A 14,660-nucleotide genomic window follows, 5' to 3' on the forward strand; every position below is an offset into this window, starting at 1 on the left:
ATACACATATAACATATAATACACAAACATATAATACACAAACAAACACCAAAATCTGGTGTTGATCTGTGCATGCGTCGTGTCTGAACGTGTTGTTTGTGTTAGGAGCTCCATCGATTTGATTCATAATCCGTGATTTTTCTCTTTAAACTCACTTAAAACGAATATTTTCTACTTTTCCTCAATGAGAAGCACTGCTGCTCAAACCTCATAGTTACAACGCGGACTGTTGAGCGGACTGTAGAGCAGAATCGTCTCAAGCCGATTAGTGATCCAGCACCGGTTTTCACCTGTGGGTCACGGCTGAGCGCGTCTTCTCTACACTCACTTACAAACGAACATTTTCTCGCCTATCGTGCGTCTACATTACACCCGTACCACTAAAAAGACGGATTATATCCAAGACTTCAGTCATAAATTAGTATTAATATTGTTAGCATCACTGGTAGCGTCGTTGCTAACTTACTGTCCATCTGTTAAAATGGCGAATATATCAGATGTATGTTGTCTACCTTTTAGTGCAGGTGAGGACACATTCGAGCTGCACACGGTGCAGTCTGAGCTGGAAGCTGTAGAGAAGCAGATCCGCGACCTTTTAGAGAAACAAGCCGAGCTGAGAGACCGCCGTTTAGCTCTTGAAACAGCACGCGCCGATGCATCGATGAGAGACCGGCGTTTAGCTCTTGAAACATCACGCGCCGATGCACACAAATCAGTGACTAACATTAGTAATCCGCTGACCCCGACCTCGTCTACTCCGTGCGTTTCTCAGCATTGGTCCCGAGCGCCTAGGTCACGATCAGCCATGGTTTCATTCACTCCGGCTCCGACATGCCACCATGAAGCCTGGCTGGTTCCGCAGCGGAAGACGCGGGCCAGGACCAGAGCAAGACCCTCTCCGACCCTCCCGGTTTTCGAGATCTCCACCCAGAACCGCTTCTCCCCTCTTCGCGAAACGGAACGTGATGCTGTGATCATCGGCGATTCCATCGTCCGGCACGTCCACGCTACGTTAGGTAAAAGTAAGGTGCGCACTCACTGCTTTCCTGGTGCTCGTGTTCTTGATGTCGCTGCGCGGGTACCCGAGATCTTGAATGGTGACGAGCGAGTCGGAGCCGTCGTGTTGCACGCAGGAGTGAACGATATCAGGCTGCGGCAGAAGGAGGTTCTGAAGAAAGACTTCAGGAGCCTGATCGAGACGGTACGCAGCACAACGCAAGGCTGTATCTCAATATTAGTTTTACTTGATCTTAGTGCTGCGTTCGATACTATAGATCACACAATACTCTTAGATCGACTACACAATTATACTTGTGTTCAAGAACAAGCATTAAGCTGGTTCAGATCATACTTATCTGACCGCTACCATTTTGTCTATTTAAATGGAGAAAAATCAGGTAATAACTCCAGTAAACTATGGAGTGCCGCAAGGATCTGTGTTAGGCCCTCTATTATTCTCAATATATATGCTGCCACTTGGAAATATTATAAGGAAACATGGAATTAGTTTCCATTGTTATGCTGCTGACACTCAAATATATATATTTCATCACGGCCGGATGAAAACGCTAAATTATCCAAATTCACAGAGTGTGTTAAAGATATAAAAGACTGGATGATGCGTAATTTTCTTTTATTAAATCCAGACAAGACAGAGGTACTACTTATGGGTTCAAAAAACCGCCCACAAAACCTCTCACAATACAACTTTAACATAGTAGGATGTCCTATTACTTTATCCTCTACAGTAAGACCTGGGTGTTATACTAGATTGCAACCTGTCTTTTGAAAATCATATTTCATATGTTACAAAAACAGCCTTTTTCCACCTTAGAAACATTGCTAAGCTACGTAATATGCTATCAGTTTCGGATGCAGAAAAGTTAGTTCATGCATTCATGGCCTCGAGACTAGATTACTGTAATGCTTTATTAGCTGGTTGTCCTGCATCCTCAATAAACAAGCTACAGTTAGTCCAAAATGCAGCTGCTAGATTTCTTACTAGATCAAGAAAATATGATCATTTAACACCGATTTTAATATCACTACATTGGTTACCTATAAAGTCCCGTATTAACTACAAGGTATTGCTACTGACTTATAAAGCCCTAAACAGCTTAGCTCCAGTCTATTTAACGGATCTTCTATCGCCCTATTATCCATCGCGCTCTTTAAGATCACTAAATTCGAGGCTTTTGGTCATACCTAGGATATCCAGATCCACCAAAGGAGGGAGAGCTTTTTCACATTTAGCTCCAAAACTCTGGAATAGCCTTCCTGATACTATTCGTTGCTCAGACTCGCTCTCCCAGTTTAAAACTAGATTAAAGACGCATCTCTTCAGCCAGGCATTCATATAATATTTTTAATCTTACAGTTAAATCCGGTCTCTAGTTCATAAACGCCAGAGGAGAACTGGCCCCCGACTGAGCCTTCTCCCAAGGTTTTTTTTTGGGAAACTCCTGAAACTCCTAATGGTTTTCCGCCTGGGAACGCTAGGGGGAGCGAGGAAAGTCACCATTTTTACCAGAACAGGTTATTTAACCATCCAAATGATTTCTAAATGGTTTTATTAAGTTGAAATAGTTGCCAAGTTCCCCTTTAATAAACCTTGGAATTATCTTCATCTTCGTCTTCTGTGAATTTCAGCATTACAACATAACTTTGAACTCGGATGATCTATCCCTTTATCCCTAAAGCCTGTTTCGTATTTGATATACAAATTACTAAGGCCTTTAAATTACCAACATGATCAAAAATGTTGCTGAATATTTTTTAGCAAGTAAAAGTCCTTCTAGTATAATTGTAAAAATGTCAATCTTCAGGTTGTGGTACACGTGCTCTTTTGCTGTGAAATCTTTAATGATTTTTATAAACAAAACATACAAATAATTTTTATCTTGTTATGGCACATATAACATTATGCATTGAGAAGACGGAGCTCATACTTGAAGAGGAAAATAATATGTTATTTTGTGCAGTTGCGTGATTTATTTTTAAAATATATAATCAATTTTATATAATGATATATGTAATACAAAAAAATCTTACTATCATTTCATATGTAAAGGTTAATCATAGTTGTAATGGTTATGAAATGGTAATCTCAGTGTTTTGCCCAGTGTTTGAATATAAATGCGTTAGATCCTCTTTTGATCAGTAACCCTCTCCAAATCTGCAAAAGCAGTTACATTAGATTATGTGTTTACCTTGACCGGCTTAAGGGCACAGGGATATTGATATTATGAGCAGAGAAATGCAATTAGTTCATGACTTGGAAACAGATGCACTTTGAATTTTTCCTGTTACACTATCCAGCTGCCTGCTTTCTTTGTTTACTTGAAACAAATCTCTAGGGAGTATGTTCCCAACCAAGCTTGAAATGAAGACATTTCTTCTGATGACTTGTTTGTCTTCTGATTCATTGTGTTTCATTGATGTTTTTGGAATTTAGTGAATCATTTTGCGGGTTTACTGACATGTCTTTGGAAGGCCTAGTTTTGGAGTGAGTGCATGTAATTGAAGTTAGCAAAATGGTGGAGGCTAGTAAAATGCCTGAAACCATGTACAGCACCTTTAATTGCCAAGAAGAAGCCCCCCAAGCATTTAAAGGGATACTAAACTATCCCTTAGAAACAGATGCACTTTGTTTTGCACTTAGTTAATTCTTTGCCAGGAGCTTGCTGTTCCAACAAGTTCTTAATCCCAAGTCGTCCTATATATTCAGGCCTGGTTTCACAGACAGGGTTTAGGTTAAGCCAGGATTAGGCCTTAGTTTAATTAGAACATTTAAGTAGCTTTTATAAACGCGCCTTAGATAAAAACACTACTGGTGTGCATATTGAGACAAAACAATGGCACTGACATATTTTAAGATATGTCAGTGCAAGGTGCTTTCAGTTAAAACGGCTCAAACATGCATTTTAGTCTGGGACTATCTTAAGCCTTGTTTGTGAAACCGGGGCATAGGGTCCTAAGGAGGACATGCAAATCATGGTATAAAGTTTACATTTTTATTTATAATTCATTAGTTTAGAGAAAGAATAGGAAAATCATGAAATATCAACCTGGGCTTGTTAAAATGTTAAGTATATATATTTTTCCCAAGTTAAAATAGAGAAACAACCAAATGAACTATACGGGATGATTGCAGGACTCAGTGCTAGTGCTGGATCTGAACAAGGCAAATCTCCTCCAGGAGACTGACTGTGTGCCAAATCTGAGATAAACCATACGTTTTTCTATTGACCGAGACACAAACTCTCAGACGGCGAGCTTCCCTTCCTAAGTACTAACAGGTGTGTATCAGTGAAAGACCTGCACTTGATACATCTGCAAAGATAAAGTTCATATCAGAGTCAAATACAAACCAAATCCAGTATCTCAGTGCAGCTTGATCTCATTCACATACACACTCCTCTCTTTAAAAAGACGGACATTACATGGCGTAGTTCACTAATAGCTTTTTGTTGTATGCACAATGTGCAACACATCTACTTAAATATTATTTTTGGTCTTTAAATTAGTTGGTAAATTAACATTGGTAACACTTTATTTTGATGGTCCCTTTTGAACATTCTGTTGACCATAAGTAGCATTGCAACTACATGTCAACTAACTCTTATTAGAGTATTAGTAGACTGCTTAATATCTGCTAACTCTTTATTATGATGGTCCCCCAATAGACATTCTACAGACTATTAGTAACTTTGGAACAACATTTTATTTGTTGGACACAGTTGAGAAGTTCAAGACTTCTAAAGTGGGATAGACTATGCTAATAAGGTTATCCAACACATCCAATAGTTCTCACAACAAAACACATTGAAATTGTTCCTGTAATGCATATGTGGAAAGTGTCATTTAGCATCATCTTCTGCCTTGTATATCACAATTAGTTTGGCAAGACAAAAAGGTGTCTGATGCTGCCTTCATGTGCTATCCGAAATTTCCTACTTCCCACTTCTGAAGTTGTAATTATGAGTTTGTTGCATTCAAATGCTTTATTGTTGAAAAGAATATGAATCATGGAGGACACCAGGTTCATTTCTTGGGGAAACTTATTAAAGCTAAAATGTATTGAAGATATTTAGTCAATATCCGACAGATTTTGAATAAAATATAGCGTCCCATTCATTGCCAACCATTTAAACATTACCTGCACTTTTCTATGCATTCACTGTACTGCTCATTTATAAGGTTCGGTAAAATAAACTCTTGTATAATAAATGTTTGTAAAATATATTCAATTTACATCAAATGGTTATTTATATGTCAATATACGACTGTAACGGCAAGAGAAAGCAATGTAGATGTTGCGGGAAAAAACAAATAAAACTTAGTCACTATAGCAATACTCTTCTCCACCATGTTTAAAGTTTAGGAAGTTTGTAAAAAACAACTTGAGAGGCTGTTGATGCACGTGAAGGCAGCATGAGGTGTAGCTGTTAGGTGGGTGAGGTTTCCTCTATGATATCTCATTGTGGGTGTGGTGGTGTTCTGATGACAGGACTCTTTGATGTGATCAGAACTGCACTGATCACTGTGGTTACCTGCTATTACAAGGTGTCGCCCCACATTTCTAAATGGAGGTTTTTGGGGTGGTTTGACCTGTTTACTCCAGTAGGTGAGGGGTTAAGTGAGCGACATGCAGGGGAACGAGGGCGTAATGGTAGGTTTGTAGTCTTTTTTTCTTTATTTATGAAGTACACTCAGCAACTTTCAAGGTTCTTTGCTCCAAGCAACAAATTCACATCAGGTTTATTTCCAACACAGCAGCACTGATCCTGTAATTTCTTTTCCTAATAAATAAAGTAACTCTGATGCAATATATATATATATATATACATATCGTCTTCTTTACGATTCCAACAATTCCACTACGGGACAAAGGGAGATTAGAGAACATCGGTCAGCACCCCTGACTGTCATCAGGTAAGTGCTGGTAAGTGCTGCGTTGACAGTATGAAGAATAAAAAAAGCAGCTGCAACTTTTCACATCGCAGCTTCAGAGAATACATATCAATGGGCGATGTATCAAAATTTTGTTGGATTTGAGCAACCCAAACATACACAGAGGAGTGTACACAAAGTTGAACACACCATAGTCTTAGTGTTAAATGGAAATGTCATTTACAGCTTACGAGTTAAATGTTTTTCTGCTTTCCTGTCACATGTGGAAATATATTGCGCAGAACTGCCAAAGTGCAGAGGCGTGCACACAAATACATACCATACATTAAAAACCATTTCATATCAGGTTGGGGACAGATCCATTGTGCAGGCATTTAGAAGATCGTAAGGGAACTATTAATTAAAATTAGTCTGTCCCAGTGGTGTGTCTGACAGGACTAAATGTCATTAAAATGTTTCAACTGTAGTCGAATTTTACAAGGAGCGGAAAGAAGAAAGAAAGTTATGTTTGAACATTTCACTATGGGTGAAGTCTAACCACAGGAGTTAAGAGAATGAATAGTCTCAATGGATGAGATCATTCATCTGCTTTTGCAGGGAATGAGGGATGCTAATTTGTTCTGTTAACTGCTAATGTACATTTAATATACATTTTACATTAATACTTAAGGAAAATAAGCTATAAAGGGTCCAAAAGAAGGAAATACAAGCATATGAAACTGTGGAAAACACTAGAAAATGAGAATATACTAAGACTCTTACAGTAAATGGCCTAATAACTTTTAGTTTAAAAGGTTACAGAGGCTGGTTTGAAAAAGTTTGCTAAGAGGGTATGGCTTGGCGCCATCAGACTGAGAGTCCAACCCATCTCAATAAGACCTCAACAAGTTTGGTCAGAGTACACTGAAAAGTTATAACAGGCAGTAGGTGTATTAGTCAAATTGTTTTGCCCACATGAAAAGTTCGGTTTATTTTCATGATTATAGTACTTGCAGATTTTCATAACAGCTTGGTTGAATGTAACATTGCACTTGTACCATCTCAAATACACCATCAATGTTCAGAAGGCAAAAAAAGGAAAGTACTTAAACTTAAAACAAAATGTAATCAAAAACCAGTATAAAATCCTATGCTGGGTTTGTGTCAATTTCTAAGTTCATAGAACTTCATTTTAGTTTTTGCTGTTGCAAATAATATAAAATACAATCTTTTCTCAAACAAGTGTAAAAAAAAAAGGACAAGAAAAAAAAAAAAGAAAATTTGAGAATACAGCAAAAATGATCCACACTTGGTACAACATACAAACAAACAAACAATAACAGAAAAATCCAAAAGATAGTAACAGCTGTAAAGTCCATAAGAAATCTGCAGGTTCCTCAGTATAAAATTGCATTTGCAATTTAAAAAGAACAGCCATTTCAAGAAATGATCTTCAGTAGACACTTTACAATGACAGACAACTGCTTCAAACAAAAGCAGTTACAAAAAAACTAGGGAAGTCCAGAAAAAAAGAACCATTTTGAACATACACACAGTAGCTACATTTTTGAAGCATTCTCTTCCCATTATGCAAGGCTTTCCATGTGCCAACCATGTATTAAGTAGCATTACAAAGCAATGTAAACAGTGTTCGCCAAATTCACCCCCATATAAATGCAAGGCAACTTTAGAAAATACATGGCTAATAAAATTTGAAGTGTTTATGCACTTTAAACAATTTAACAATTAGTAAACACATATAAAACATCATAAAGCACAACAGCCAACGTATTTGAACAGGCATTTGATAATACAAGCATTAATGCCGATTTATTAGTTACCTACAGGTTTGTGAGGTCATGTTCGATTAGGTAAGTGCTACTGTGCCTCTATTTTACCTGCTATTCTCAGTATGACATCCTGGCAGAAATGTGTTCAAAAGCTCTTTGGATACTTGGGGCCGTTCACACAGAACACGTTTTTTCCCCACCACTAAAAAAAAAAAAAAAAAAAAAAATCATACTGTGATAAGCATAAAAAAAAAAAAAAAAAAGAGAGATAAATGCTTTCAAAAAGTCAAAATTATCAAACAATAATTAGATAAAGTCGAAATTTAGATAAGTCAAATGACAAGTCAAAATGATGTGATAAAAAGAAATAATCTCTTAGTCAAAATTGAAATAAAAACGATAAAGTCAGTGAATTTTCATCTCTCATATTATAACAGTCAAAATTGAGATACAAAGTCATAATTATGACAAAATGTCTTTTTTTTAACTTATATAAACATAATTTCGAATTTTTGTCATAGTTCAATTATGTCAAAATTAAGATTTACCAAAGCATTTTTCCCTAATGTGTTGGAAATGGCCTTCCATGATTCATATGAACAGATTATAGTTTTCAAATTGAATACCGGAGGCAAACTATTCACCTATTGTCGGAAGGAAAAATAAATAAAATAAAAAATAAAATAAATAGACACAAGCAGCAATTTCTGTTCAGTAAATATGACTGAATTCAGGAGACTTAAGCAGTTTGGGTTCTGATGTGTAGATTAATGACTATTTGGATGTGGCCCACAACCTCATGTGAATTACGTTTCAGACTACATTTTTTGTAATCATTTTTATAGAATAAAAAAAGTTACCATTTTAAAATGTATGGCCGTTATTAAAGGAAATATTGATCATAGTAACCACAAAATTTGACTGTTTATTTACTTATTTATTTTTAATATAGACTGGCAGTTTTGTTACGCAGTTGAAAAGCTGTGAGAGTAAAAGCGTGTTGCAGTTAGACTGCTGCTTGATTATGTGCCTGTTCAAGTGTCTGGTGTGAAACAGGCCTTATGTTATGAAATTTATATAGATAAACCATGTAGGAGGAAAGGATCAACACAGCAAGTTTAGATAACCAGAATTTTTTTTTTTTGTCAGGCTTAAAGTTTTGATTCAGCAAGCTTTTCAAGATATATAGTCATAACAAAAGCATGACCATACATGATCAGGTATAAGCGAAGACATTGTCTAGAATAGGATAGATCCCGCAAAAGGGACCTTGAACAGAACCTTGTTATTATTGCTAATTTAAATGATATTTTGCATAATATAAAGAGACTCAGACAGTGAAGAATGATGTTATTCATCACTTAGTAGATGCTGAAGTGATAAACTGTTTCCTCCTTATTCGTTTGATGATAATTATGATGCCAATAATGGTGATCATAAGAAGTCTATTTCTGTTTCTCAAGTGTGCAGGACTCAGGGACAAGCAGGGAAGACATACCTATAATAATGCAACTATGACCTTTTAATGTCCCCTGAATGGCTAAGTTAAACCTTTAGCTCCAATTTATTATCTTCTACCAAGTCCTGTCGTTTGTGTCATTAAAAAGAATATCCTTTCAGAAGTTCTTGAAAATTTCCAGATCCTTAGCTGGTACAGGTGTGTCCTTCTTCCACTCATCCTCTGGATAGGTGTCAAAGTTAGATGTGTCACCCTCATGAGATACCTTTGGAACTATGGGTGGCTGTCACAGGAAGGAGAGAGAAACTCATTAACAAAGCTTCAGATACAGCTAAATATACATTAGCATTCAAAGTTTGGGGTTACTGAACAAAAAAAAAGAAAAGAAATTACTAATTGTAATAAACAAGGATGCATTAAACTGATCAAATGTATCAGTTTCCACAAAAATATTAAGCAGCACAACCATTTTAACATCGACAATAATAATAATAATAATAATAATAATAATAATAATAATAATAATAATAATAATAAGTTTCTTGTGCACCATTTATTGACAATATCCGTTTTTTTTTTTGTTTTTTTTTTACGACCAGCTTACATCCTCTTTTAAAAGTGACCCATATCCGATATCTGCATTTATGCTATACACTTGGCAAAACAACCCAAGGCAGACATACTGACCCGGAAAAGCTTAGGCCGATGGACGCAGACATGATACCAGATCATCAAAACATTGGGTTTTTGATAAACCCACTGAAAAAGAGTCATGTGATCACGGTTGGTGTCCACCTGAGTTGACCACCGTCAACTCGCCACCGTCACTTTTTCAATTACCTACGACTCGCATTGACAGGGGAATATCCAATCTGTCCGATTACATGGTAGACACAAACGCAAATATCCGATTCATATCAGATTTTTTCCACATATGAATGATGTCTGAAACCGATCTGAGAATATCAGAATCCATGTGTTATTTTTTTTCCGTTTATCACATGGGAGGGAAAAAAAAGAAAATCGGAATTGGGTCTAAGAATGATTCCGAAAAACGTGATTAATGAGTGCTGAAAATTCTGCTTTGTCATAACAGGAATAAATTACATAATATATTAAAATAGAAAACAGTTCTATTAAATAGTAATAATATTTCACAATATTACAGTTTTTACTTAATTTTTGATAAAATAAAGGCAGCCTTGGTAAGCATAATTGACTATTGGTAGTGTATACTGTACTTCCCATTATCCAGCTACCAAGGCCTTCTGGGAAACTATGCAATATGTCCAGTAAACCTTGGGGAATATTCTGGCTTTGTAATTCTAACAATAAAGCAAGTAAAATGACTTTTTAAAGAGGCGCTGACACTTATGTGGCCAGCAATGACTTGGAAATCTTACAAAAATGATTAGTGGTATTAAATTAATCTTTAATAACAGGGCATATCCTAAAACTCTATACGACAGAACTGCGGTGCTTACCTTGAGTTTTCTACAGGGCACAGACTCCCAGTCTACTGACTTAAACCATCTGTGCTTTTTCACATCATCAGCCCCATTCTGGAAGAAGACAAAAATAATACACAATAATGTGATGGATTACTATAACTAAATGAACATTAAAGTAGAATAAAGTCTTACATTTTGAGACAAACCATCACAGTTAAAACTGTGACTAGAATAAAAACCTTAAATGTGCTACAATGAATAATATATCTATTAACACTTTTAGATCTGACATTGAACATTTCACTCTTCATTTGAATCCATTTTATACCAAACAGTCTTTTCAGCCACCGTGTTGTCGTTTAAGTTTCTTAGAGAGGAAAAGAAAAGTGGGGCAACAATGCAAAGTCTTCTAGAAACCTCAGAATTTGGGCCACGCATTGCACTGTGGGACTATGAGAGATAGACATCCACTCAAGTGGAATAACAGATATCTGCACTTGTGAATGAGCGCTGCCAGCAGGATCTGGCCTTGCTGTGGAAACAGTGCAAACACAGCTGTGATTGGGCTGCCGGCTCTTAAACTCTCATAAGGAGTCAGAGGAGAATAGAGTGAGAGAAAGAAAGAAAGAAAGAAAGAAAGAAAGAAAGAAAGAAAGAAAGAAAGAAAGAAAGAAAGAAAGCTAAATTAACAATAGAAACATCTAGCCTGATAAGTCCACCCTATGTGACATTTCTTCAAAAATTTGCCATCTTTGTCTCCTACTCTGAATAGGCATTGACAACAAAAAGTAAATCTGAATAAATCACAATTTATTAAATCTAAAAAAACAAAAACAAACAGCGAGATATACATTTCAGCACAGCTCGTTCCTCACATGCAGAGAATTATAATAACAGCATTAACTGTTGTTAATGGGAAAATGACGCAACCATTCACACACTTCCCATGACATCACCGTCACGATATGCATCACATTAGGTGTGACAGGCCTGGCGCACTGCTGCCACCTCATCTGGCGCCAGTTATTGAATTATTTCCTCTCAAAGGACAATTTAGAAAAGTAACCGCCATTAAACCGCAACTGTTTGAATTACTCAAGCTGGAGATGCAGAAACATTTTGCACAAGGACTCTGTCTGCAGTTCTTTCCTCTCTTTCCACCTCGACTGATGGGGGTTGGAAGGGAGGTATGGTGGGAGAGTTTCCCGGTGTCAGAATCACTCTGTGAGTGTCCAGGGAGTTTCTCCAGAGCCTCATCTCATCCCCTCTAGGCAGATAGGCAACCTCCTTTTCATAAATGGAAACATGTGGCCAACTGTGGCCTTTGGGAGAAAAATCTCGCAGGAATCAATCAAGGTCTTATTATTTGCTTATTAAGATGCAAAAGTGGCCAAGGAAAAGTTTAATATGTTAGATGATTCATGGATTCTCAATTCTCAACCTGAATGTGATATGACTATAAAGAGTCCATATGGACAGAAAGAAGAGTGTATCAAAATAATAATGTTCTCAAAGGAAATATCCCAGATGCTGATTCCTGCAGAAATACCTTGCTCAACCATACAAGCACTATAGAAAATATCTGTTACTAACACCTTGCTTACCTTCATGTTTCCAAGCCTTCTTGCCCGGTCAATTACCAGAAACTTCTTGATTAGGTCCCTAGACAAACAAAGACAAAAGATGAGAATCACTATGGTTAAAAAAAGGCACATTATTTAATTATTCAATACACACAGGAAAGTTAAGATGCACAAGGCAGAAATTAAGATTAGGAAGACTCCTTATTCAAATTCTGGCTGATTCCAATAATTATTGTAATGTTATGATAACCGATAAATGGCTAATATTAAATACTAATATTGTACTACTTTGCTAAAAAAGAAAAGAAAATGAAATAAAAAAACTAAAATAAATGATCTGTATACTACATTTTGGCAACACAGCATTATAAATGAGCAGTATTGAAATCTGCTAAATAAAAGTAAAAGTATACAAATACTACAGTATATAAAAGTAAGTCTACAAAAATGATCTAGGAATGTGTGTGGTCAGAAACAGTTTATGGCACGTTTCAATATGTAACATTAATAAACTTTGAACTATTCTGCTTATACTATTCTGAACAATGCCAAGCACTTGTATTTATTGCCTGCTTAAGATGAAGCATTTGTTGTATTACTCATTTGTAAGTCACTTTGGATAAAAGCGTCTAGTAAATGTAAATATTTGTAAATGCAATGTTTGTTGTACTTTTTTTTTTTTCAAGAGTTAAATCTTCACTATAATAGAATAAAGTGTTATGCTAGATGATGGCAAATGTAAATCTATATTCTATTAAAACATGTGGAAATATATTTAAGGAATCTAATATCCACCATCAAACGATATATCAATAAATGTACAAAAAGAAAAATATCTATTTTTTTCTGATATCTTGTGTCCCTATACAAGAGTGGCCTGCTTTGTACAATACAGATTGTTACATGATATGCAAATTTTTTTTGACAAATGCCTGAAAAGTTTGAGAACCACTGTTTTAAAGAGATTATTCATTGTGCAAAAGCTTTAATCAGCTTATGAACATAAAAACAATTTCTTCAAACATAAAAATCTTTGCACTGACAAAAATAATCTGTATCTATGATCCAACACGCTTCAAGCTGCGAAGGCGAGCGCATTAGCATGTTGACTGCTGTGGCGTTGATATTCTCACTCAACCCAACACGAGAGACGCCTGGAGCAATCTTGCTACAGATGACCTTACCATTCACTCTAGCCTTCCTGGCAGATGTTATTCATTCTCCAGTGATCATGTGTGTTTGACTTCACGATACTATTATCTTATCAAGCTTGTTAAACCCCTAGTGACAGGAGATGTCGTTTGGCTACTTTCACAATTGTAACTAGAGTAAACATGTCAGTTGAAAGGAAACACGGATTTGCTTTGCCTGAAGTGACTGTCTGTCTCTATTTCCGTGAGCTTACTTAAAGGATTAGTTCACCCCAAAATGAAAATTTCCTAATAATTTACTCACCCCAATGCCATCCAAGATATCCATGTCTTTCTTTCCTCAGTGGGAGAGAAATTATGTTTTTTGAGGAAAACATTTCTGGATTTTTCTTCTAACAATGGACTTCATTGGTTACCATCGTTTTTAAGTCCAAATCAATGCAGTTTCAAAAGTCTTTGAAGTGTTTAAACAGGCTGTGTTTCGTTTCGCTAGATAACAACCTCTTCTTCAGCTGTAATCGCGTACAGCCTGTTTAAACACTTCAAAGACTTTTGAAACTGCATTGATTTGGACTTAATAAAACGATGGTAACCAATAAAGTCCATTGTTAGAAGAAAAATCCAGAAATGTTTTCCTCAAAAATGTTTTCCTCCCCACTGAGGAAAGAAAGACATGGATATCTTGGATGGCATTGGGGTGAGTAAATTATTAGGAAATTTTCATTTTGGGGTGAACTAATCCTTTAAGCTGTCTTTGTCTCTGGAGTGCAGACTGTTTGAAGCAGTAAACAGCAGTTAGCCCCAACAGTTAGTGGACAAAAGTCATATTAGGAAATGCAACTGTGATGCAATTTTGTGTACATGTTTGTACAGCTGCAATGACTTCTTAGATAGATGATACAACTAAGAGAGGATATTGTTCTGTATCATTAAGGATTACTTTTGTATTTTTTGAACATCAAGATGAAACAGCAGCTTGTTTGCTGAATCCTGAGCTCCTTTAGTTCAAAAGCACCCTGAGTAATGGAGTAAACAGACCCATCTGTCTGTAATCTAGAGGATGCCTCCACTCCTGCAGCTGCCAGTGTGCTTAGTTGACAAGTTTAGATGGGTTCATTAGAGGACATGTGTTATGTGTATCTATGAGAGCATCTCTCTTTGAACTATGAACTGTCTAAAACATGGGTCTTCAACCTTTTTCATATCAAGGACCCTTTGCTGAAAAGAGAAAGCCTGTTATCACTGAATATAAAAATTGTTACATTTTAAGTGTGGTCTACTACCATATTAATGGATTTAAATACTTAAAATAGTCATTATTGATGTTCAAAGAC

General features: G+C 36.3%; 1 protein-coding gene across 1 annotated transcript in view; it reads right to left on the minus strand.

Annotated features, from left to right (window-relative positions):
* Positions 1 to 6,842: 6,842 nt before the first annotated feature.
* The window catches only part of prkx (protein kinase X-linked), a 54,423-nt gene continuing 46,605 nt past the window's right edge, over positions 6,843 to 14,660 (minus strand). Inside the window, exons 6-8 of the mRNA XM_079862605.1 lie at positions 12,197 to 12,254; positions 10,626 to 10,703; positions 6,843 to 9,424 (exon numbers count right to left, since the gene is read on the minus strand). Of these exons, the coding sequence (XP_079718731.1) occupies positions 9,299 to 9,424; positions 10,626 to 10,703; positions 12,197 to 12,254 (262 nt within the window). The 3' untranslated portion in view covers positions 6,843 to 9,298. The remainder of the gene's footprint in view (positions 9,425 to 10,625; positions 10,704 to 12,196; positions 12,255 to 14,660) is intronic.

The sequence above is a fragment of the Squalius cephalus genome (assembly GCF_949319135.1).
Source record: "Squalius cephalus genome assembly, chromosome: 2".
Taxonomy (NCBI): domain Eukaryota; kingdom Metazoa; phylum Chordata; class Actinopteri; order Cypriniformes; family Leuciscidae; genus Squalius; species Squalius cephalus.